This window comes from Antennarius striatus, chromosome 11, assembly GCF_040054535.1.
Source record: "Antennarius striatus isolate MH-2024 chromosome 11, ASM4005453v1, whole genome shotgun sequence".
Taxonomy (NCBI): Eukaryota; Metazoa; Chordata; class Actinopteri; order Lophiiformes; family Antennariidae; genus Antennarius; species Antennarius striatus.
In genome coordinates this window covers 12,417,501-12,444,147 of record NC_090786.1, presented here as the reverse complement: position 1 = coordinate 12,444,147, position 26,647 = coordinate 12,417,501, and the positions used below count along the sequence as shown (strand labels likewise).

Below are 26,647 nucleotides of genomic sequence, written 5' to 3'. Positions count from 1 at the left end.
AATTTTGACCTCTACGGTTCTTCTGTTATGGTTGACTAGGAGCTGTAGCCACAGACTTTGATGGTGATGGCCGTCTAGAGCTGCTGGTGTCTCATGGGGAGAGTGCAGCTCAGCCGCTGTCTGTCTACAAAGTTAACCAGGTGAGGTTTTGGAAGAATCTCAACGCAATGTAACCCATTCTTGTCTTGAGCTTCTCTTTTTCATGTCTGTGTCTCAGGGTGCCGCTAACTCCTGGCTGCGAGTGATTCCCCGCACCAAATTTGGTGCTTTTGCCAGAGGAGCTAAGGTGGTGGTGTATACCAAAAAGAGTGGCCCTCACACACGGATCATTGATGGTGGCTCAGGGTACCTGTGTGAGATGGAGCCTGTTGCCCATTTTGGCCTTGGTTTGTTTTCATTTCAACATTTAAACTGTTGTTGTTGTTGTTGTTGTTGTTGTTGTTGTTGTTGTTGAAACCTGCACACCTTTGGGATTAATACTCCAATTAAGCTATCAGAAAACATGAACACAGTTAAATCTTAAAGGGATCTTAAGATCTTTAGATATCTGAGGATAAAAACATTTTCAAATAAAGTGTTTTAGTCTACAAAGTCTCTATCATCGTGAGAAGTTAAGCCTTCATAGCATTGTGTTTACATTAATTCTCCAACTCTATGATATATAAACAAATAAAAATAATATAAGACTCCTAATTCCCATAATTTAATTAATAAAACCACATATTGGAGATGAATTCTCCAATGATTAATTAACCGACCATTTTAGCAGGATTCCTGGTTTCTACTGAGAAAATGAAAGACAGCCAATGAGAATATATAGAATGAGCCCTAAGACAGTAATTGTGAGAATGAAAGTGAATGCTCCATGTGTGAAGAAATATTTTAATACCAAATTAGACACCCCTGGGAGATTAAGTTTATTGTGACAGGGAGCTAAATTGACGAAGAGTAAGACTTTGGACAGGGGCTGAAGCTGAGAGCTTGCCAAGAACCACCTACTTCTGCCCCCATAGGATTTTTACCTTGAGGTCATCCAATCCTGATACCAGGGACCTGATACAAGCAGGGGACATCTCTGGTTACCCCCAATGTTAATAGTTGATGATGCATAACAAACTCATAGCAAACATTCCACACCATCTTGGCTTCAGAGCATTCCTATTACAAACTTTTTGACTAATGGATTTTATGCTGACCAGGTGAAATACTCTGGGTCTCAGGGAGCAAATATGCTGAGGTAATCTTTGTCTGGCCAGATTACACATGACATGAGACTTTAATTGAGGGTGGCAGATGCTGTATGGAGAGGGTTTTTCTCTACGCCTGATTGCGATAGTTAATGGAGAGAAATAAATACCCTTCTTTCCAAAGAACAGGAACTCTTTGTGAGAACCCTCAAAATGACTGAAACACATGTGACCTTTTTCTGTGTTGTATGTCTGACCAGGTAAAGATGTGGCCACCAATGTGGAGGTGTACTGGCCAGATGGTCACTCAGTGGCCCGACCACTGGAGCCTTCAGACCTCAACTCAGTACTGGAGATACACTATCCTAGAGATGAGGAGGAAGTCACTCCCACAGTGGAAATAGAGGTACAGCAGGGCTTCAAAACCATCAAAAACTCTGATTATGTAGAAATTTAAATTCATCCGTCTGTGGTTCTGCTGTTGTTGTGAGAAGCGGCTGAAACAAACACTTACAGAAGTGAGGCCTACTAGTTATGACCTTGATCAAACAGATGTTGTGCTTATAATTTTGCATTTAATTTGTATTTAGTGAAATTAAAAATAACAAACCTGAGGTCAGGTACCATTTCATACAAGGAGTGCACACATAATAGAGAAAATGTGAAGAGTGTGGGGTTGATGGAGACCAGAGTTTACACCGTTTTTTTTGACCATCAATATGGTCATTACTTTTACAGAATTCCAGTCCTATAAAGCAATTACTACACATATGTTATAAATAGCCTTATTTAGCCAACATTTAAACAGCTACAAAAAATGCCATGATTTGACTTGCTGACCACTTACATGTTGTGAAGAATATTTCATATCCCAATGGTAATGGCAACCAGGGCAATTTTTCTGGGTCAATTTTTGATGAGTACTATGCTGAAGAGTTTTAGAGTGTTTCAACCTTTATGCTTATGTGAGAAATGATAAAAAAAGGGGGTTAATCGCATACATCTGTGTGTAATTAACTGCTTAGACTTTTTGTTTGTTGTTGCATCTTCCACTTCTTTAGAAGCAGGAGACTGACTGTCCTGTGGTCTTGCTGGTTGGGGATGTATCTCTTGCACCATGCATGTACATTTCCATTGGGGTGAATAACTTGTTTGGCCTGAGCAAAAAAAAAAAAGGCACAGAAGTGAACCTTCTTTGAATCCTTCAATGTATAAATAGTCCAAGTTATCTTGGTATCTTATAGACTTAGACTTTAATAATTGTCTAAGCTTTATCCAAGTGAAAACTTTACGTCATTACAATATACGGTAGTAGTGAGATACGAGCTGCTCAACAGACAAGTCTTTTAAGATAGGCGCTGTTGTTCTGTTTATATTTTTGTTTGTATACAAGCAAAAATCCAAGGTATGAGTTATGTTTCGGGACACAACCACTGTGTGGCGGATGGATACCACATCAGCTGAGACTGGACCTCATTACAAACGGTTTAAAAGGACTTTAGTTGTTTTAAATGGGGAAAATTTGTTTGAGTTGCGAGTTGTTTTAGTTACGAGACTCAATGAATGAATTAAACCCGTATCTCAAGATATTACTGTAACTTGAAGATTCTACAGATGGGTCACAATCCAAAGGAAAACCAAACATTGTGTCTTACGAATAAAAAAGTAATTGAAAGACATCCTTGTTTCTCATCAGAGTGATTGTGTCTTACAGTGTGGTCATGGGTTCGCTCTAAATGAGATTGGCCGTTGCACAGGTAAGCTGGAAAGCCTTGTACCAACTATATGCTTGTTAGAATTTTAGGCAAAGTGTCTTTCCTACCCTCACCTTCCCCTCCCTCAGATGAAGATGAGTGTACCCAGTTCCCTTCTGTGTGCCCCTCTGACCGCCCTGTCTGCACCAACACCTATGGCAGCTATAAGTGCCGGGCCAAAAGGAGATGCAGCCAAGGCTTTGAGCCCAATGATGACGGGTCGGCCTGTGTGGGTGAGTGGTCCCGGTAGACACAAGGTCAATGTACTAGCTGGATTTCCTCCAGGAGACTGGAAGAAGTGCTGCTAGAGAATATAATACCTTCAATGGCCTTTATCTGCCTGGTTCAGTAAAAGCTTATAGGTGCTAACATTATTTTGGCTGTGTTGCCTCTCTGCATCTTGTATTGCATGACTAACACCCAAATGTGAATGCTCCTTTTCACACATACATTTTGACAAACTTTTCTCTATCCTCTGTTGTCATCTCTCCGTACAGCCCAGGTGGCTTACTTTGGGACACGGTCTTCTGGTGAACGGAAGTGGTCCAGCCTTTCTTTCTGGCTTCTCTCCGTCTCCGTGCTACCCTTCATTTCTCTCCACTTCCAGACTGGACTACTGTAGCTGCCTGTCTTTTCTCCTTCTCAGTTATCTTCACTGCAAAATGGAGATACAGACTAACTCGTGAAGCAAACTTTTCACCCCAAAAACTACTCCTTTCTCTCCTCTGTGGATATCTGCTCCCTGTTTCCACCAGTTATTCAGTCTTGTCCTCCTCACTGCTGCTTTTTGTGTCACCGCTTGGCTCCTGGCCCCCTTTGGACCATAAAGGAACACGCAGGGAGCATGCTCGCTGGGAGCTACAGGGTCCAAACTAACTGTGTCACACCGGCAGAGGCCTCTTATCATTACCTGACACTAATGTTAGGGGGACATGAATGCAGGACAAGTCAATAAGTGGATCTGCAGCTTTAAACCATTGTGCACATCTGACAGATCTACTGCATCCACCGAGCATTCATTAAGAGACATGCTGAGGCCCCCGTGTGTGTCTCCACAGTGTTAATCCTTACAACGTCACTCTCATTCTTATTATGGGTGCTGGGGAAAGACAGGTTTTAGGGTCCTCTGTGTTTGTGAGTGTGTGGGTGTCTGTGTGTGTCTTTGTGTGCTTGCTTGTATGTGTGTGTGTGTGTGTGTGTGTGTGTGTGTGTGTGTGTGTGTGTGTGTGTGTGTGTGTGTGTGTGTGTGTGTGAGTGCACGTGTTGGGTAGAGAAACATTGAGTAACCATCTGTTTCCAATGGTTTGTTTCCTGTGAATAATCCCAGTGTAGTGGAGAATTTAAAGACTATGTGTGTGTGTGTGTGTGTGTGTGTGTGTGTGTGTGTGTGTGTGTGTTTGTGTGCGTGTGTGTTTGTGTTTGTGTTTGTGTGTGAGAGAGCACAACAGTGGTAGGAGCAAATTATTTATTTTTTTTGTTTGGAACGTTTAGCAGTCATAAATGACTTACCAACTTTTAAAACACTCAAACCTAATATAGAGCTTTATGCTGTAAAGTTTAAATGAGAAACTTAGAGTTTTTAGTGCTATTTAACCCTTAGATTCGATTTTTTATTACTTATTTCCCATTTTAAATGTAGTGTAAGGTAAAAGTAGAGGTAGCAAAGGCCAAACAAGGGGCTTATGATGACTTGTATGCTAGGTTGGACAGTAAGGAGGGAGAGACTGATCTATACCGGTTGGCAAGACAGAGAGATAGAGATGGGAAGGACGTGCAGCAGGTTAGGGTGATTAAGGATAGGGATGGAAGTCTATTGACAGGTGCCAGTAGTGTGATGGGAAGATGGAAAGAGCACTTTGAAGAGTTGATGAACGTGGAAAATGAGAGCGAACGACTAAAAGAGGTGGCTGTTGTGGACCAGGAAGTAGCAAAGATTAGTCAGGACGAGGTGAGGAGGGCATTGAAGAGGATGAAGAGTGGAAAGGCAGTCAGTCCTGATGATATACCTGTAGAGGTTTATTATTATTATTAATAATAATAATAATAATGATAATAATAATAATAATAATAATAATAATATACCTTTATTGTCCCACAGTGGGGAAATTTGTGAATTTGTGATTTGTTTGGAAGTGTCTAGGAGAGGTGGCAGTGGAGTTTCTGACTGGGTTGTTCAACAGGATCTTAGATAGTGAGAAGATGCCTGAGGAATGGAGGAGAAGTGTGCTGGTGCCCATTTTTAAGAACAAGGGAGATGTGCAGAGTCGTGGCAACTACAGAGGAATAAAGCTGATGAGCCATACAATGAAGTTATGGGAAAGAGTAGTTGAAGCTAGACTAAGGGCAGAAGTGAGCATTCGTGAGTAGCAGTATGCTTTCTTGCCAAAAAAGAGTACTACAGATGCAGTATTTGCTTTGAGGATGTTGATAGAGAAGTACAGAGAAGGCCAGAGGGAGCTGCATTGTGTTTTTGTAGATCTGGAGAAAGCTTATGACAGGGTGCCCAGAGAGGAACTGTGGTATTGTATGAGGAAGTCTGGAGTGGCAGAGAAGTATGTTAGAGCGGTGCAGGACATGTATGAGGACTGTAAGACAGTGGTGAGGTGTGCTGTAGGGGTGACAGAGGAGTTCAAGGTGGAGGTGGGACTGCATCAGGGATCAGCTCTGAGCCCCTTCTTGTTCGCTATGATGATGGACAGGCTGACAGACGAGGTTAGACAGGAATCTCCATGGACTATGATGTTTGCAGATGACATTGTGATCTGTAGTGAGAGCAGGGAACAGGTGGAGGAGAAGATAGAGAGGTGGAGGTTTGTCCTGGAAAGGAGAGGAATGGAGGTTAGCCGCAGTAAGGCAGAGTACATGTGTGTGAATGAGAGGGACCCAAGTGGAAGAGTGAGGTTACAGGGAGAAGAGATCAAGAAGGTGGAGGATTTTAAGTACTTAGGGTCAATAGACCAGAGCAATGGAAAGTGTGGAAAAGAGGTGAAGAAGCGTGTACAGGCAGGATGGAACGGGTGGAGAAAAGTGTCAGGTGTGATGTGTGATAGAAGAGTTTCAGCTAAAATGAAAGGAAAGGTGTACAAACTGTGGTGAGACCAGCGATGTTGTTTGGTCTAGAGACAGTGTCACTGAGGAAAAGACAGGAGAAAGAGCTGGAGGTAGCAGAGATGAAGATGATGAGGTTCTCTCTGGGAGTGACCAGGATGGATAGGATCATGAATGAGTACATCAGAGGGACAGCACATGTTAGAGGTTTTGGAGATAAAGTCAGAGAGGCCAGACTGAGATGGTTTGGACATGTCCAGAGGAGAGATAGTGAATATATTGGTAGAAGGATGCTGAGTTTTGAACTGCCAGGCAGGAGGCCTAGAAGAAGACCAAAGAGGAGGTTTATGGATGTAATGAAAGAGGACATGAAGGTAGTTGGTGTGAGAGAAGAGGATGCAGAAGACAGGGTTAGATGGAGGTAATTGATTCGCTGTGATGACCCCTGAAGGGAAAAGTCGAAGGGAAAAGAAGAAGAAGATAATATCACATGCCAGTATTTATGGTTAATAGTAACATGAACAACTTTCTCTTGAAATTTAAGTAAATTATTGGCAAGGACTGCACACAGAAAATGAAGAAGGGAGGGATATCTGTGTCAACAAACGTCTCTTTTTCTCCAAGTTAAACTTTGTGCTACTTACAAAACAATGTGTCAGACAAGCTAACAAGAAGTGAAAACGTTGTCCTGCATGAGACGCTGACAGCATCTTGTGTGACAAATTTTTGCTTGCACATTTCCATGCGAGTGTTGGATCCCTTCTCAGCAACTCAGAAACTTCACCACAGCTCCCCAATTATCCAGCTTTAGAGCACAATTACTGTCATAGCAGGGGATAAATTTATCATCAGTTTTACTGCTCACTAGGGTAGTGTGTGTGTGTGTGTGTGTGTGTGTGTGTGTGTGTGTGTGTGTGTGTGTGTGTGTGTGTGTGTGTGTGTGTGTGTGTGTGTGTGTGTGTGTGTGTGTTCAATACATTTGTCCCCATTCACTCGCTAGGCCAAGTGTTACATACATGTATGTTGGATGTTTCCAGACAAAAGCCTCACCCATTGTATTTAAGATACCAAACCGGGGTTCATGACATCCTGCCTGCTAATGAGCTGAACCCAGACCACACACACGTCACCTGTAAATATGAATAATTTCAACTCAGATATAGAGATTATGCTCATTTCTCTTTTAATGAAAACTAAGAGCCATCAGAGCGTAAAGTAATAAACAATGATGGATGTGTTAAAGAAATTAAAAGTAGCCACCATGGATCTCTGCTGCATTGGTGTTGTCATGCTGTCTGTGTAAGCCAAAGAATCTGTGAAGAGAGTTGCCAAGGGTTCAGTGAGGTCTGTCCACTCCACTAAAATATTTGAGGAAACCAACATATCATAAAGACAAACTGTTGTTTCAATCACACTTTTACAAAATTGACTTGTTTCACTGAGAACTGATATGTAAGCTGCATGTAAACTGAGATTCACAACATTTTTAAAAAATCAAAATTGCATGTGAATCCACTTTGTATCTTTTCCTACAAATGTTTTGAAATGGGTTGTGTCAGTTCAGCAAGTTCTGAAGTTTGAAGTGGGAAAGAAAATCGTTGAACATTGCTGACAACATACACGGCAACATATATTGTTCAGATTACTCGCACATGCAGGGGGTTTCCTGAATGGTCTACAATTACACAAGAATTAATCCAGGTATGGTGCTTGTCTGTGTTCATCCAAACTGGAGTCTGTTTAGAACTGAGTTAATGCTGAAGAAATGAATGAAAACACAGTTTAGACCATAATGGAATACATTATCGCTTAAGACATACCTTGAAGAAGAATTTCAGATTTTTGGGTCAACTGGAAGCTGAAAACTGAAATAAGTTCAAGAAAGTTAGAAAAATGATGTGTTATCATTAATTTCAGCAACAGAATAAACACCACAGAGGAAAACATCAGCAGTAAAAGAAAAAAGCTACAATATGTCGTACAGCTGTGCTATATCAATGCTGTGTGTGTGTGTGTGTGTGTGTGTGTGTGTGTGTGTGTGTGTGTGTGTGTGTGTGTGTGTGTGTGTGTGTGTGTGTGTGTGTGTGTGTGTGTGTGTGTGTGTGTGTGTGTGTTTTGCATGGTTGGAGTACTGTTTGTGTCACAGAAGCTCCAGCAGATTTTCTCTGCTGAAATGAATTGAAAGTGGAGATATCCCTGTGAAAAATAAACCCTTGACCACAACATTGTGTGTGCATGCATATATGTGCGTGCATCTGTGTGTGTGTGTGTGTGTGTGTGTGTGTGTGTGTGTGTGTGTATAGCAGATTTTCACATGCACATACTGTATAGCCCACATCTCTTATTTTCCTTGTTTCAAACCACAAAATCTTCCCATAAGCAATTACTCAATGTGCATATCCCATTAACTGGTCGCAGAAAATGACAGAAGATTAGATATAAAATGATATTTTAAGAAAATATTTGTGCTGTACGGAGATCATGAGAAAAAGGAGCTGGAAATGAGATTGTCCCAGATGTGAGCAGTCAAGCAGGTTTTTCTATCCCCTGGGAGATGAAAAGAAACAAGTAGCAGTGCAGATAAAGCTGCTTCAGCAAGAATGGATTAGCAGCAGCTGTCTGCTAAAAGCATTTCAAGCAACTTGTGCTATATGCCAACATAATTACATATTTTTAATAGAATTACATGAAACGCCTTCTTCATCTCTTTTCTTAACCTATGGCATCACAAGAAGTAGGACGTTTCTCGTATGCGACTAGGAAGTAAGAGGGTAAAGGAAATAATTTAAAATACCTGTATATGTAAATAAATGAATGAATAATAACCTAATAATAACTAAGATTCCCAGAATATTCGTATCATTACCTCTTTGCAGACAGAACGTATGTGTAGCCACAACTTTATCAGGCGGAAAAGCCCAAAGTTGAACCAAGAAGTAATTTTCTTAGAATAATGTTAAAACTGACCTTCCTTTTAAATGTTTTTAAAGGGTGGACTGCATCATTCATTCTGGTTCTGTTGAACATTCAGAGCAGTAAACAGAGAAGTGACTGATGCGGCAGCATTCATCCGCCTCTAGCAACACAATTTAGGAGAATGACAATATTGTCTGTCTCACAGCTAACCAGGCTGATCAGCAGGGCTATTTTAACTGCAACCGCACATTTTGTAGCCTTGAGCACTTGACGTAGCTATGTGGCATTCAGGGCTACACAACGTCAGGACTGCCAATCAAGCAGAGGTTAAATAAACTGTGATGGAATTCGTGCCAAAGCTAACAGTCAGAATAGCGGTATAGTGGGGGGAGGGGGGGAAACAAAACATGCTAAGCACAATTTATGAAGTGTCAAAAACACAGACAAATCCTGCAGATTAAACCATGTTGAAAGTGTCAGCTCAAGAAATTAAAAATATCATATAATCCCACACTTTAAAACGCATGCGTGTTCCAGGCAGTGTCACTGATCTGTTCTGTTTATTGGAACACAGCAGTTTAATGCACAGTAATGCTGCTTTAATGAACTCTTTTAACCAACCGTGATCTTGACTTTGGACTGATACGGACGAAGACTTGGTGAGTTTGAGTGAGCATAGTTTTATGCCTCATAAGGCTTTGGGGTAGACTGCCAGAATATAAAAAAAAAGAATCCATTTGACTGAATTCCTTTTGTTTTGTTAGTTCTGGTTCATGGACATGAAGCAAACATGAGTAACACACACGGGTCAAGTGTAGGACACAGGAGTGCACATCCTCCTCTTGTGTCACGACAAGCCAAAGTTTTCATCTGATGCGAAGAGATTTTTCCTGTAAGAGATTAATTTTTGATGTATTTCATACAATCATACAGTTGTGAACTTCATTATAATAATGACTGCTTTGCATTGGCCCATGTCAAAATTTAACATGCAACAGTGGGATAATGATTTTTCTGTCAATGGTGGAATAAACATTTTAAACAGTCGATTCCTGAAAGTGACATTTTTCCTCTTTCTGGCTGTTTGTGACTCAGACAGGCAAATTTATGGAAAAAGGTCAAGTAGGCCAGTTGTTTCTGATTCAAAGAATGAGAAATGAAAAATACAGGAATGGTTTGGTGGAGGTAGAGAAAATGTCAACAAGGAATTTTTAAAAAAAATCAAAAAAGTTGTCATAACTGTCTGTGGCAGAACACAGGAAAGAACAGAAGAAGAAAAGAGGTCTGTGTGCAGGGAGAGGTTATTTTTGGAGACTGACCTTTTCTCACAGGTGGTTCTTCACTCCACCACTTCATTGTTGTTGCTCCTCCTCCTGTGATATTCACCCAGTCTGACAATCTGCCAGAACATCAGCCTTATGAGTAGGTTATGATGGATCTATTGCACGTCTTACACACACACACACACACACACACACACACACACACACACACACACACACACACACACACACACACACACACACACACACACACACACACACACACACACACACACACACATATTTTTGTATCTTTGTTAGCGTAACATGGAGCTGTGCTTAACAGAAGTTAATATAAGTTCATATAATTTAAGCTCAACATGTCTTCTCTCTCCTTCAGAGAGAGAAGAGATATGTGCTCAGGTTCACTGGTGAGCTGTTAACCTAGACTTTTGTTAATATAAATACAACCATGTGAGTTTTGAATACCCAATAATGACTTCAAATACTCTAGAATTTCTAAAGAATTTTGTAGATGTTTCTTTGATAGCTCAGGACGTCAGACATAGGAACTGTTCATCATTGATTCAGAATACTATTAATTAATACATAACTAATAAATAACATGAATAAATGTGCCCAAAACACCAATCTTGTTTGAATCTGCTCCAATGAACAGTTATTTAATTGAGTAATTAAATATAAATTTTTACTATACAAACCAGATTTCTGCTCATGGCTATAGTTTTACAGCCATTCGGCTAATTTAACCATTTTATCCTCCACCACTGGATCCTAATAACAGCATAACAAACAGCTGATTTACCTGAGAACACTGCACTGTAACACCTCCTCATCTTACTCCCACTTTGTCATGAGCTGCTCTGCATCTCCTCCCCATAGCATGTGTGTGCGATGTGACAAAACCTTTCCGACATATGGTTCAGGAAGAGATCTGTGACATTTGATTTCACACAATGTAAACTCCTGTCTCCTGGGTGAAAGTTGTCTGCGTGACTCGACCTAACGTCACCCCTCACGTCGACAGAATTTACTTCCCAGCTCTGACACTCTTGGAATAACTCACAGTTCTTTGTGAACATTTTGTGTGTGTGTGTGTGTGCATGTGTGTGTGAACATACATACAGCACCAATGGCAGCCTGTAGTCACAAAACTTCTCCTTCTATCAGCTTCATCAGACATTTTATTCATCTCACGGAGACACTTACTCAACATACATGAATACACTTCATTATATATGTAAATAATGTGATTTAAACATAAATAACACAGAGATAAAAAAATTCACCTCCTGTAGCAGCACACCTGAGGGATTTCTCTTTTTCGTAGTACTCGTTCTTTTTCACACACATCATGCAGTTTTAAACAATGATGCAGTTTCAGCCTTCTTTACACAACATGGCTCAAAGAGGCTGGTGATAAGAAGAAACAGCACACATGATTTACATTTTACCAAAGGCATACAATAGTTTGAAAAGCCGTCCAAGATCAGTTTTAAAGGATTTGATTCTTTTAATGAACTGCTGAAATGAACACATGTCAATATGAAAATAACTGGAAAGGCTATAGATTGCTGTAAACACCATTCCCTTAATTCCTCCCACTCAATGCGCAGTAGCTCATTGCTATAAGATATCTGCAAGCCAAACCAACAGTGCATCTATACCGAATACAAAGCTTTACTTCAATCATTTGCAATGCAAAATCATTTGAGTTTATTTGATGTATTTGCCCAATTCAAACCCATGAATATTCCTCCTGAACTTCTCAGAAACAAACCAAAAGAAAAATAATGTTGTCATCAATGTTTCCTTACATAATCAGCCGCAATTGAAGCAAACATTTTATTGGTTGTCAGAAAACCAAATCTGCCAATGATCTCACATGGGAGAATCTCAATTCTTACAGGTTTTAGCAATTCCTGGCCCCTGGTGAAATTTTAGAGTTGAAAGTGCTCAGTGGCATTTCACCAGAGTGAATTTACATTTGATTCCATCTCTGGAATGAGTTTGTATATAACTGCGTGATGTGATAATTCCACTTCTTGTGTTGCAAATACATCATGAGAGTAAACGTCATGCGAGCAATTCTGTTAGGTTGCAATAGGTACATGGACGAGCTAAATGCTATATTAGCTTTTAAACATGTTCACGATTACAACACTCAATTTAAGAGGTCAAATGCTTCAGTTTTGTCTATTAGCATGCAAAAATTTACAAATTAGCAGTGGATTTAAGGGATTAGTTTTGATATAAGTGGTGGATGATTAAAATTTCAATTTCAAATTTTTAGTGGAACTAAAATGTTTAATTCATTCATCCATACATCTATTTTTTTTGAAGACGAGACTTAATTTCAAGGTGGCACCTTGACAGAGTTTTCCGTCTGGACAGTTCCCACATAGAACCATTCCATAATTCAATCAATGCCTAAACTAATTTAGTCTGTGAATTTAACACTTCCCTTGAGGAATCCTTTCTCACCAGTACCTTTAGTATAATTACTGACAATATAATTAACAATACCTTTAGCTACACTATCAAACATTTGCTTTGTATTTTGGACAAAACAAAATGTTCTCTTCATTTTCCGGAAGACAAGCAGCTGACAACTGGACAGACGATACTGTTTGCTTTCTGTTGCTTGATGCCCAAATAAGACAGGATATCAAAAACATTAAAAATGTATGAAGAGACTAAGACATATGGCAACAGTGATGATTTGGAACTGAAAAGCAATAAGGACTTTTCATCCCCCTCACAAACTCAACATGAATAATCCTTTAAATCCATGTACAGTACAGAGCTTCTACAGCACAGTTCACACAAACACTCTTTATTTCATCTTTATTCATTGTCCAATGAGTTCTATAATTGGCAGTGATGAGTCATTTTACAAATTGATCAGTCCATCAGCCCCAGGTTGGGTATCCATTCCACTGCAATGAAACATGAAGGCATCAAAAAGCACAGGAGGCTGAACACAATCACAACTGAACTCAACGGCTGTTGTAGGATGTCTCTGTGGGGTCAGTCCCTTCCCCCAAGTGTTAAAATGACGAGCCAAAGTTAAACTAGCCAATGGACTGAAGCAAAACATCTGCAGGTCCACAGCGACCTTTGTCATCTAACTTCTCCATGAAATTGCTCTGGCAAAAGGACACAAGGCTGTTTGAATGAAGTAAACTAAAAATAAGTAATATTAAACAAAAGTGAAAGTGGTAAAGGAAAAAGGGAGACAGAACTGTGGCAACGGACATAAAATATGCTGACACCAAAACAGGGCTTCTTTTATTAGACATTGTGTGGGCTCCCTGTCTACAGCCCTCAATGTCTTTGCTATTTCATTAGCCTACACAGACACACACACACATGCACGCACGCACGCACACACACACGCGCGCACACACACACACACACAGACATATTTTTGTATCTTTGTCAGACAGAAATTCCCCGATGGGACTGACAGTGTTTCTGCTCCTCAGTGCAGTGGTGAGAATAAGTAGCATAACATGAATATTATGTTTCATTAAGGAGCAAAGAATGGTTCGGATCAGAAGTCATTTTTCTAATTTTCTGTCAGAAGTTCAGAACTTCTTCCGTCAGGCCCTAGAGGGAGCTGCACCTCTGGGTGATAGAGTATGTTAATAATGCACACCGAAGGCATCGGCAGTGGAGTGAACTGAAGACCTTTGACAGTGGAGAAATATTAAATGTCTTCTATTCTCAATGTTACTTTATGCATGACAAATACAATACACTCGGTTTGGTCATTGCTTTGATTAATTTTAAAAAATTATCTGTAAAAGAACAATTTCCTCTCATACATGTCGAGGCTGGGCTTGATGAAACACACACGCGCGCACACACACACACACACACACACACACACACACACACACACACACACACACACACACACACAGTCCTTCAGGCTTGGATTTTCTTTCCTTCTCAACTAGCTGAAAACAGAGAGTGGAAGTCAACTCTGCAACTCCACGTCTGACAAACTCTGTGCAGGAACTTATGGCCAGTAGCCATCTGTGTACATATGTGTGTATGCATGTGCGTGCATGTGTGAGGCATGTGGTGACCTACATCTCTGATGTATCCACCGCTGTGCATCAGGAGGATAAATAATCCAAGGTGCTCTCTGTTAGGTGTTTGATTTTGAAGCCAAAAGCATGCGAAGAGAGCGTAGAACCAAGCGGTCCCACAGCAACTCCAATTTACTAGCATTGAAAGCAGCGTGACCCCAGCCTACCTGACATCAATACAATCATTCAATGAGAGCATCAGCTCTCCCAAGAGGCTTGTAGCTTTATTCCATCCAGATATCAGGGATGCACACACCACACCGTTGATGCATCAGCATATAGATATAAAGTCAATGACCCCTGTGAAAACAATCAAGCATTGATGTTCTGTCTAATCAAGGCTAAGCCTATTGAATGAGCCATAAAACAGAGATGTGTGTGAGAACAGACATGATGGAATGAGAGAAAAACATGAAAGGAAGATTCTCTTGCTTTCTTTTGCTTTGGGTATCTCGTGGAGAGCTGGGGGCATTTCCTCACAGACACTATGGATGTTAACTTGTACACGTGTCTAAAGTCTTTGTGCAGGTTCTGTCTCACTCCCACTATCTGTCGTTCATTCAGTGTGTTTGTGTAAGCTGGCTCCTGTTCTTGAGTCGGTACGTAGTTGAGCAAAGGAGTTACAGTTCGAATGCAGGGCGTCACCTCCTCGTCTCCGTTTTTCTCCTCTTGTCTTAGAACCTGGTGCTCTCATGTTTCAGCTTGTGGATGTTGGTGAGCGTGCCACTGCCCCTGTGGTGGTACCCGTAAGCCTGGCGCTGCCCCTCCAGTCACCGAGCACTGCTGCCTGCTGACGACATGCTGCTGCTGGGGCTGGAGCTGCCCGAGCCCCGGTCCTCATAGACACTGATCTCCAGCTGAGAAAAGGGAAGATTGTCAAGGTTCATCGCGCATCATGATGGTGAGTGTGGAAAAAGGGGGTTTGGAAAATAGTTGAAGGTAAAAGGTTTTCAAAAGGTAAAAAGATGTTTCTGCTGTTGTTGTAAGTGTTGTTGTCTACGTTAATGTGGGGATATGCAAAAGTTATTTTCAGATGAGTCATATGTACGACAAATGTATGTATGCATGTTTTCCATCTCCCTGTTTTCGTGTTTGCATTGACTGAACTCATCTCAAATGTGTTCCAAACATCATAATTTCTGAAAAATAGTAAAGGACGGGCCAAGGAAGGCAAAAACCATTTTGTCTGCTTTCAAATGGACAACTGGACCTTGACTGATGGGTCCAAGCCCAAAGGGCAGATTGACTTTCTTAAACTGGACTTTTACATTAAAAAAAGGAGGTTGAGATTAAAAGAAAAAAAACATAGAATATGCTATGCTGTTTGACAGAAACCACAAATGGAAACTGTATAGAACTATGAAGTGTTGTCCTTCTATGTGATGGTCTAATGGACACATCCACTCTCTCTACTTCTGCCTTTTAACAGGATGAAGAATTATGCTGCTTGTGACAAGGCAACTTTACTGTGAAAGAACAACTCAACAAACACGCATATCAAACACATGGATTCATCTCATCATTGTGTTTTTTTCTGATCTTTATGTTGTGTACTGTGTGCGTTTTTTAACCCAAACTATGCCGCTGATGGAGTGTGAGCACATGGTTCAAGGACATCTCAAACGGAAAGAGGAAAAGGTTTTTCTTATTCATTTATCCAACCCAGATGTTTGATTGACTCTAACTGGTGACTTTCCTCTCTCCCCACGTCTATTACTACTGTAAGCCTCAAGTGAGCCTGTTGTGTGCCTTCATCACACGGTATTCAGAGAACATTTAGAGAAGGATACAACCCGCATTCCTCGCTCTATGGGGTCTGTGAGGAGCAGACCTCTAGGAGCATATATCTTCTCATTCTGCTCCTGAATGTAGCCTGATATCTTCTTCAGCACCTGGAATAAAACATCAGGGGTTAGAGGTGATCCATATTTGATTAAAACCATTAAAAGCACAATGAAAGCCTAAAAACTCCAGCAGCAGAACACATTGTTCATTGGAAAATAATCTGAAGAGAGCTGCATGCTACTTTTCACAGAGCACTCCGTGTTACATGTATTAACTATCTACCTTAAGAGGCTAAACATGGGAAGGGCTGCAGAAACTTAAACCTCCTTCTGTGGTGTCTTGCAAGGAAAGAATGAAAAATGGAACAAATGAGTTAGCAGTCTTTCTGCATGTAGTTGGAATTCGGTATATGATACCAAGTCTTGAGTCATTGGCCGTCTGTATTTTCCCTGAAAATCATGATCTACGCTCAAAGCAATTCCATTATGCTCTAAGAACAGCAGATATTCTTTATACATAGTTCCAAGCCACTCATGTCAAGCAAGGCTGCATGAATTGAATTACTGAAGTTGACAAGCCTGAGCTTTTCTCTTTTTGAAGTTTTTCATTTGGAAGCTTCAGTACCTAATTCCAAAGATGGCTCTCTGAGGCTAGATGTTATGCTTTGGTTAACTGTCGGGGCAATTTGGAAACACTCTAACATGTGAGGTGGACAGTTTATTTAAAATACATTTGCACTGCACTCAACTTTGCAAAACCACAGAGCAGGAGTGGAGTGAAGCACTAAGTTCAGACCATGCCTTGGCAAACAAATTCAAACAAGTGAGTCTGTATGAATTTATCTACTACACACAGTTCACCTTATGTATAATGAAAAAAATAAAATAAAATAAATAATTACGCCAATACAAATACAACTATGATAACTATAAGAATAACTATAATAATAGGAATAAGAAAACTAAGAATAATAGTAATAATAACAAAAACACATTTTTTTTATTTTAACACATTTTAAGTAAAGACTGAGTAAAAACATTTCTATTACCCAGAGGGGAAAAAAAGATTACAAAATGAATATCAAGAAAAACTGGTTAGATGACAAATAAATGGTCAGGGGTGACAGTCTCCCAAAGAGGTGCAGGGCTACATCCTATCCCTGTAACCCCACAGTTACATACAGAATGGACACTGTCCCTGGGTGGCTTGGTTTATAGAGATCACAACAGACCTGTATGAGCTTGCAAAACGGTGAGTGTTGGGCTGAAGCACAAATTGCATTGTCTATTATTATTATTAAACACATTTGCCTTGTGTATTATTTTGTTCATATAATTTAGGATCATGATTTGACTTGAGTTGATTAATTTTCAAAAGGGATTGTAATTGTGTGTGACGAATGTGAGATTGACATCTGACATATAAGACGTCACCACCTCTAGTCAGACAGAATGGAAAAATGAAAAAGTTTTTCAAAGTGAATATTTTCCCTGTTAATCTCCACTCTAGGAAGCTGTTGGTTGGAGCGGCCACTACAGAAAGTCATTTCAAAGAAGTAATGTAGCCTTTTTATTTTTGTGTCCATATTTTTTCATGACTTATTTTATTTGGTACTCAGACTCTCCTCTTGTTTCAGGTAACTTTCTGTGTTTCCCTCCAGTTGATAGTCAGTCTCACCCTGATTACTCCTCACCCTGTGCATATAAAGCCTGCATTTCCCTTTGTCCTGTGCCAGTTTGTCTTGTCCTGAGTGTCGGACTACCAGCGCTACGTCCATGCAGAGCTCCATGTCCAGTCAAGTTTTGTCATTTGTTGTTTCATTATTTTCAATCACATAATACTTTTAAATCAGTTTTGTTTCACAGTTTCTGCCACTTTTTGTGTCAATTTTCTCCTTTGGTTTTTCTGGTTTTCTAAACCTTTGAGTTATTTTTCCTTTTCTTGACTTTTTCTTAGACTTACTTGAACATATAAACTAAAGGTTTGTTTAAACATTGTCCCACTGCTTGTGTTTTTTCATCAGTCAGACTCCTTTTTAACGACTTAAATAAGTGGCCAAGCCTTTTCAAATCACACTTTTCCAAACCATCAACCACCCATAGTGTCATTAGGGTAATTCACCAATTCATGCACATTTACTGATGACAGAAGTTCAATCTGTAATGTTTCTCCTCCTTCTTCAGAGGCATTATTATTATTATCCATAACATCCTTATATCTCTACGCTCAGCCTTGCACAGCCTTACTAATCTAATCAGTGATGGAACAACCATGAGAGCCATTAGGGGCTTGGTATCCTGCCCAAGGAGACTGATGTGCATTGGAAGCCATGGGTTTACCCACTGACCCTCTGATGAGTGGATGATCTGCTCTCCCTGTTAAACCACAGTGACATTGCCAAGTAAAATAATCCTGTAAGTAAAATGTTAAAACTACAAAAGTAAGATTCACATTACAAACTATAATCACAATTTGAGAAAGGTTGGATTGGGATGTGACTTTTTTATTCCTAAACTTGTATCCACTTTTGTTAGTTGACTTAAGGTCACTGCAGTACTCCCAGCCTTGAGAGATTAAAATGATAGCTGCTGTAAAACACTGAGCAGCGATCATGTTGGATGTCAATGGCCTGTTGCAGCTGCAGGCACAGCTGCTATTATAGTGACCTCTGCTCATAAAGAGTAAACCACGGGAGGATATTTTCTTCTGTCTCCCATTGGAAGAAGAGAAAGACACATTTGCAACGGAATATCTGGGAAATGATATAATAGTGGAGCTAACAAGACATGAAATCCCCAGTGCAAATCCACATGAAGCCAGAAAGAAGTGATTTACTTCATTGGGCTGCTTTAAATCGGTCAGGTAGATATCAAATATACCTTAACAGAGGCAATATTATTTGGCTTGAGGCAGTGACACTATCCACACATTTATGAGCATAATACTAACTGTGTCTTTTGTTATAAACTCCATCAAAGAGAATGAGAGCAGAGCCCTGACTAACAGGTTTATTGTCGTGCACCCAAAAAGGCCAATCCTTTCAGTGCTTGTGAGCCCTCAGGGAAGCTCAGTCCTCCTCAGCGGAACAATGTGACAGTAGCGGTGAACATGCTGTGCCTGTGTTCTACTGGAATGTGTGTGACAGCCGTTCTAGGAAAATCTCATGAATGTGTTTATATACAGTATCTCCTTGCCTCACTTACATATGACTGTAAAAAGTGTGTGCTCTTTAGTGCAAGAGGGAGAGTTCTTTTTAAAGTGTGATATAAAGGAAGTGATGTGTGCGTACATGAGTCCCACATGTGCTGCCACATTCTTGTGAATAACAGAAGTAGAAAAGTGGGAAATGGAGGGCGCAGGCTATGCATGAGGTAAGCTTTATGAATGCTTGTGTGCACACGGATCTGTTCTGACATCCTGGGAGCAATCAGCGTCCTTTGATAGGTGGAGATATGAGCATCAAGGGTTCTGGGTGCTTCAGTGAATCTGAAAACTGGCTGATGCTCACTCGTGTGTGGCCTTGTTATCAGTAGGCATACACGCACAGGCAGCGTCAACTTGGGTGGGTGCAGTTGATGTCAGTCATAATGTCATTAATGCCAAGTTACACAAGTAAATAAACAAGGCTACTGTATGACCGATAACATTTCAGACTCTCAATGGAGCAGCATCCAGCTGATAGAGAGATGAAACAATTTCTGCATGGCTTCAACCCAGCAATAACTCCTTTCATGCTTCTTGGTCGGACTTCCAGCGTCCATACACCGCTTTGATAAAGAAACGCAACAAAACCAGGGAGATGACAGTTGTGGGTGGCATGCTTCGACTTCACGCCGCTCTATTTTCACCTAAAACACCGGCAGGTACCCAAACAGTCACAAGAGGATTAATCAAACTTACTGTGCGTCAGCGTACGTCCATTGTGTACAAGGGGAGTGTTCCTGTTCTGTCTCATGGAGCCACAAGCAGCAACGCCGTTTCATCATCTGCTCTTTCTCAATCTTTTTAATAGTGAATGTAACAGTTGTGTCCCAGCAGGCGAGCCACGCCCTGCCTACCGGCACACAGGTGGTTTAGAGCAATTTCTAATAGTGGGCAGACAGCTGAAGGGGAACATTGTGCAGAAGAGAATGAGATCGTATCTTGTTTTTTGTTTTTTTTAATGCCGTGTTGGCCTTTGTGTTCTGACCTCAGACGGTGTAACTAGCATTTGCATGCTGGTTTCCATAAAAATGGCCAAATATGGACGTAAATAAGCCTAATGGATGAGCAATGGAGTTTATCACAACCAGCTGTAAGCTCAAAATTCCCTACATTAATATTCTGCTGCACAGGATCCAGATTCTCTCGGGATCGCCCATCTTCCCCCGTATCCCCACACATTGAAGATGTTTGACGGATATTTAGATGCTAGAACTGGTCAGTTTTGTAGATGTTAGTCATTTATCTGTGTGCAGTAATTGTGTGGAAAAAGTGGTGATCGTTTCAAAGTTCACAAATCTAACACCCACTAGGATGATTCTCTAATCTCTAAAATGTATGAATGAATATTTTTTATGCACAAGTTATCTGAGACAACACTTTCCCATAAGTTAGGTTTGATGAAACTGCACTACACTGTATGCACATGTAATATTGATGTCTGTGGCTTTTGGAACGTTTGCACTTTCTATAGGAGGTTAGAAATAGAAAGAACAAAAAAATAAGTAACTATAAAGCAACAAGCTCTGTATAAAGTCAAGCTGCACATTCTCTAGGGAATTGTTAAAGTTTAAATGGTTGTGTTGACTCTAAGAAGTAATTCAACCTTTGGGGGAACACATTTATTTGTGACGTAAGTGTGGAGCCCCAGCCAGAAGGCAAAAGATTCCGTTTCACAAGAGACATCTTGATTTTTTTTTTAATATGCAGGTGTTAACCATCGTTAATGATGGCCATACTCCATTCAACTCTCCCCATGGACATACACCCCAGGACCGTGATTTAAACCAGGAGCTACGGTAGATGGAATTCAGCCATCATTGATTGTATTATTTATAACTTTGCTTTACTGAGCCAACATGAAAAAAGACACTCCAGCCTATCTTAAGCATAAATACTGGAAGCTGGGGGGAGTAGCTGGTTACGTGGTGTATCTATATCCTAACAGTGCTTTTAAAATCACAAATTGATGATAATGTTTGCTGCTGTGCAGACATTATTAATTAGTATTAAAAAGAATGATGAATGAACCCAAAGAAATAATTTTTGAGCTATTTGAGAACGCCTATCTGACCCATTGTCCCTCTAAAACACGTAGAGTTTTTTTTTCCTCACAACTTTTTGTTTAATTGTGGTTCAAAGGAGAATAAGTGTGAACAGACCTTTTCATAGCGTGTCTCCATGCAAAAGAAGATGAAATAAGCTGTTGCACAGGCCAGACATCCCTCCAGGTAGGACTGACCACCGATTTTTTCAGCTTCCATATAGAACGAGTTCAGGGTTTTCACCGTCTCCTCAATCAAGGGTCGTTCAATCTGCTTACAAACACAAAACAATCGCTGAAGCATTGTGGCCAAGCTGATGAAGACAATGATGCAGGTTTAGTTTTAAAACTGTATGCTAATCATGCTGGTTTTGTCCTTCAAAATGGAAATGAAAACCTAGAACTGTAAGTTGTTTAGTTTGAGCAACTGACACAATATTTACCTTGAAAAGCTCGTCAAAATATATTTCCAAATGGAAACTCCCTTTTTCTGTCTTGTCTTTGTGTGTGGATTGCTCTGTTTAGATGTTAATTGCCAAATTACAATATTTAACCACAGCACTAAACAGAATTGAAGGTAAAAACACTGCTGTTTATTTACATACAGGTAAACAAGCCTTTTCTCTGCTGCTGTGCATAAAGACAGAGGGCTTTCTCAATTTTATAATTCTCATGTGTCAGTGCTGGAAAATACGGTGTCCATAAGTGGTGGAAGAATATCTACCGTGACATATTTTAGTTACAGCAATCTGTAACATACACACTAAATTCAGTGATTTGCATTCTCAGTTTTTTTTAACTGCTTCACATTATGAAATTATTTATTAATTCCTTATCATGAAAACACATGATCACTGCTGAGTCTCATCCTATGGGCACCGGGATATCTGCTCTATTACGTGTAAGTCACACTGTTATAACTCTTCCTACACAAATACTTTTTTATTTTGAGCACAATTTATAAAACAATTTCATCAGTCTCACTTTTTGTTTTTATTCAACTTAAACTCAAGACAGCAGCACTTTTGCCACCACAATAAGCATCATCAACAAGTTATGTTTCCAGTGACTAATGATTAAATGATTAAATATCTGATATGATTTCTGTGTTACAGTCATAAATGATAAGGGAATATACTAGAAGTGTGAAATTAAAGAAATCCATGATATGCTAACATTACCATTACAATATAAATTAGCATTAACAGTAAAGCCAGCGGTCTGGTGGACATGACTTTTGTTAAATCATCAACTCAAACTGATTTATCACTCAAACATGTTCTGACATCCTGACTCCACCATTGTTGTGACATTATTAAACTGTAATGAGCCATCACTGTTTCTGTCTCTCTTCTGTCAGCGGGGATGTTATTTAAGGTGAACTGTGATTTTGCCGATTATGCATATGCGAGTGTGTGTGTGTGTGTGTGTGTGTGTGTGTGTGTGTGTGTGTGTGTGTGTGTGTGTGTGTGTGTGTGTGTGTGTGTGTGTGTGTGTGTGTGTGTGTGTGCTCACCCTGTTGTCGAGCTCTGAGGGGAACTTGGTCTGGAAGCGGCAGGTGGTTCCTTCGCTGTAGTCTCTCTGTATGAACACCTTCGTGAGCAGAGATGGACTGCGCCTCAACTCCTGGAGGTTATGGAACTAAAGGCACAGCAGAAGTACAAATGTTACACTTCTCTTTTTCGATATATCTTAGGTCAACAAAACAGTTGTAGATCTATAGCGTGACAAAACAGCCTCAAAACCAGTCTAACAAAACTAAAAAAAGTACAGGCTTGGTGAGCACGCTATGGATCTACTGTATATACATACAATACATACAGAGAGAGAGAGAGAGAATTAACAATTTAGTATGCTCTTCAGACCTTCAAATAATGCATGAATCTTCATACACAGCAAAACTGTACTATGCTCCAAATACCATGGTTTGGCTTGCTGCTGCAGTGTTGTAATAATTATATGCAAGCACAGTCTGAGTTTATGAGGTTACCTGCAGGTTTGAGCCAGAGAGAGTTTCTCTCATGTAAACAGACAACAGTGCCAGTCTTTCATCTTTTTACAGGGTAGACCAGGAATAGCATCCTAGCAGCTATTTTTGTCACCTAAAAGCCACAGCCATCTCACAGCCAATGAAATCTTGTCATCGGCCACAGCTTTTAATATCCCTCTTTTTGGTTTCTCCATCTTTTTTACCACTGTCCCCCCTCCTGCCCAACATCATCTTCAGGGCATCACGGTGAACAGCAACACTATTAATAGAAGCAATTATCAGCTCATGATTGAGCATCGTTTATCCAGGTTAGAATCAGTTGCTGTGAGTCAGGTTCATTAACAGTGCAGAGGTCCTTTACTTGAGGCTGTGTGCCGTATGTTGGTATCTTTCTGCAAATGTGGGATGCAACGATTGAAAAAGTTGTCAGTTCTTTCGTGTGAGGAGCGGCATCGAAACAGAGAAAACGCTCAATTAAAGCAGACGTCTTGTCTTCAAATTGAATTTGAAGTTGCTTACCTCAAAAAAATGTTGGCAGTAAAACGTATTAAAGCAGCAAATTCAATTTGTGAATACAACAGAAAAGGAGAGGAATGGAAAGAAACACTTTAGGTGCATAAAGATGGAAGGAACCACAGAAGAAACAGGTAGGAAAGATCTTGGGAGATGTGAACGCCCAGACTCTTGACTCTTGAAGTTTGTCCCTCTCATATGGACCACCACCACAGTGTCATCTGCATATTATTATACACTGGTGTTGGAACTAAGTACTGGAATGCAGCATTGAGTAGGAAGGAGGAGGGCAGGATATCTGGGATGCAGTGGTGACGATGCACAACACACACTCTACAGACATTCTTCAAGATATTGAAAATATTCTACCATCCATTCATATGTAAATATAAGTACTTCTCTGCAGAACGACTTCAGTCATCAGCAGTCATTCTTTCCAGCCCAGCAGCGTGTTCTTCAAAGTCTAATCTTAAAACCTTTCTTTAGTCATGTGGTGCTGATGTTATTGGGAGAGAAGCCCCATCTGTGTCCACTTTGGGCTTTCAGATGAATGATTTCTGCTGGCTGGGTGTTGACGTTATGTTTCTGCGTGGGATATCCACATCCAAATCAAATCTGTCACCGCGTCTAAATATAGTAGACAAGGAGACTGAACTCTTAAATGTCATACTGATCCCACAGGAACCTGCATTGAGAAACTCCATCCTGCTGCACTGGTTGACCTCTCCCTCTTCCCACACATCTATTGCAATTAATTTATATTTTATTTTTATGTTGATTTCAAGCTGAGGTGAAGTAAGCACAGATAGAATTATACAAATTATGCATGCTGTATTTTAGCAGCGCGTATGAGCAGGCATCTGAAATGTGACAAACCAAACTGCTCCGTGGGTTGAAACCAAAAATAAAAGACGACGCATAAATCCTTTTAACATATGTTTACTGTCATTTCATTTTACTTCTACTCTCATACTCTCAGCCTACTTATATGCACCACAATTTTTGAGTTTACGTGATTCTGACTGTCATGACCAAGTCATCTTTCCTCAAGGAACACATCCTGGCAGCATGGCTGAGCCGCCAGTGGCCAAACACTGCAAAGGGCACAGACAGACGCACGCACGCACACACACACGCACACACACACACACACACACCAACAGCAAATACACTAAGTCAATGTGACGCCTCAAACTCATCTTTCTTACTCAGCTTGCTCTATAAACTGGTTGGCTGCCATCTGCAGCAGTATGAATATTCATTGCCAAGCCAGAGGTTGGTTGATAAATCATTTGGGTTTGACAGAGTTGACAAAATAGTCAAAATGCATGACAGGAGAGTGGGAGGACAACGACTGTAGCACCAAAGTTCAAGAGTGGACCACTGGTTTAGGAGAGAGCTGAGCCTTTACCATTCCCTGAGATGATCACTATGCTCTGACACTTTATTGGCAGAGTGAGACGCAGAGGCAACACTAGCCTACAGAATGAGAGGAGGATCTGGCAGTAGCATTAATGGATCCAGAGAACGTCCATGCAGCACAAACAGGCTGCAGCATGATTTGATGATTTCCCAGTCTCTTAACGCGTCATCTGCTGACTTAGCTCAGAGTAAAACATCGCAGTAGGAGTTGTGATATCAAATGAGACAAGGAAGGAGGAAGAGAGGCGGATGGATGTTCATCTTAACCTTCAATAACTGATGGGTTCAACCTCAAACAGCCTGCTCACATTAGATATACCATACATAATGGATGGGTCCTGGACATAAAATATGTCAGGGTTCCACATTCTAAGAGCTTGTCTCCGCATGTGTATGTTGTACTGTGTGTGTGTGTGTGTGTGTGTGTGTGTGTGTGTGTGTGTGTGTGTAAGAGAGAGAGTTATTAATGAGGCTTGGACATGGATCCTGGCAGACCACCAAAGGAAATTAAAGCCACTCTATCCACATCCTGCAGAATCCCGCCCAGCTTCCTGTTCACTGGACCTTTACTTGCAGCACAATGACCCTTGAATAACTTCACACTCTCATTAATTGGATGCTTTCTGTTTGAATTAAGACATAAACACACACACACACACACACACACACACACACACACACACACACACACACACACACACGCACACACACACTACCTTGCATGTAAGGATGTACTGCATAGCTGTCTCCCCTAATATGATCATTATGATAACTAAGATAACCATGGTGCTCTTTAGCAGCATTGTGACATCACCAAGGACACGAGAAAAGGAGAGAGGAAGCAGGTCTTGTCTGAATGGCTACCAGGCATCACTGGGGCTAAAAATACATCTGCAAACTGTGGATGCCTGCAGGAACTAGTTGGATTAGGACGCTTCTATGTGAGTGAGTCTGCGTCTTCTGTGATATGCCAATCAGCAGCTACACCCAGAGCAAGCATGGTGAGTGACACACAAGAAAAGCTGCTGTTGTTTGTTTTTACAAGGCAAGGAAAAAGCTTTGTCAAGATAATTTGAAAGTATGAGGAGGTTAGGATGAGGAGAAAAGGAGAAGCTGTCCCTATCCATGGTGCTGACGCTCCATCTTCATCTCTCTTCTCAGCTTTACGCCTGCTGGGTATGTTCAACCTGAATGATACTGGTTTCTGTTTGTCACCGCAGAATGCACACAAACAAACAAACAAGCAAACAAAAAAACAACAACAAACAAAAACATGTTGATTTTCTATCTGCAGATACACGATCGCAATTAAAGATCACCAACACCGGTTTGAGAGAGTGATGCTGACGCTGATATCGTGATCGAACTTGACGGTGACCCGCAGAACACCAGAGCCGCAACATT

The 26,647-nt window shown here is 40.6% G+C and overlaps 2 protein-coding genes across 2 annotated transcripts in view; one reads left to right on the top strand and one right to left on the bottom strand.

The window, feature by feature from the left end:
- crtac1b (cartilage acidic protein 1b) overlaps nt 1-15,082 on the top strand; it is a 32,263-nt gene extending 17,181 nt beyond the window's left edge. Inside the window, exons 10-15 of the mRNA XM_068328316.1 lie at nt 40-140; nt 218-386; nt 1,448-1,593; nt 2,902-2,944; nt 3,031-3,174; nt 14,967-15,082. Coding sequence (XP_068184417.1) covers nt 40-140; nt 218-386; nt 1,448-1,593; nt 2,902-2,944; nt 3,031-3,174; nt 14,967-15,082 — 719 coding nt within the window. The remainder of the gene's footprint in view (nt 1-39; nt 141-217; nt 387-1,447; nt 1,594-2,901; nt 2,945-3,030; nt 3,175-14,966) is intronic.
- The window catches only part of golga7bb (golgin A7 family, member Bb), an 11,757-nt gene continuing 122 nt past the window's right edge, over nt 15,013-26,647 (bottom strand). The window contains exons 2-5 of the mRNA XM_068328317.1: nt 22,834-22,959; nt 21,437-21,589; nt 16,079-16,180; nt 15,013-15,145 (exon numbers count right to left, since the gene is read on the bottom strand). Coding sequence (XP_068184418.1) covers nt 15,059-15,145; nt 16,079-16,180; nt 21,437-21,589; nt 22,834-22,959 — 468 coding nt within the window. The 3' untranslated portion in view covers nt 15,013-15,058. The remainder of the gene's footprint in view (nt 15,146-16,078; nt 16,181-21,436; nt 21,590-22,833; nt 22,960-26,647) is intronic.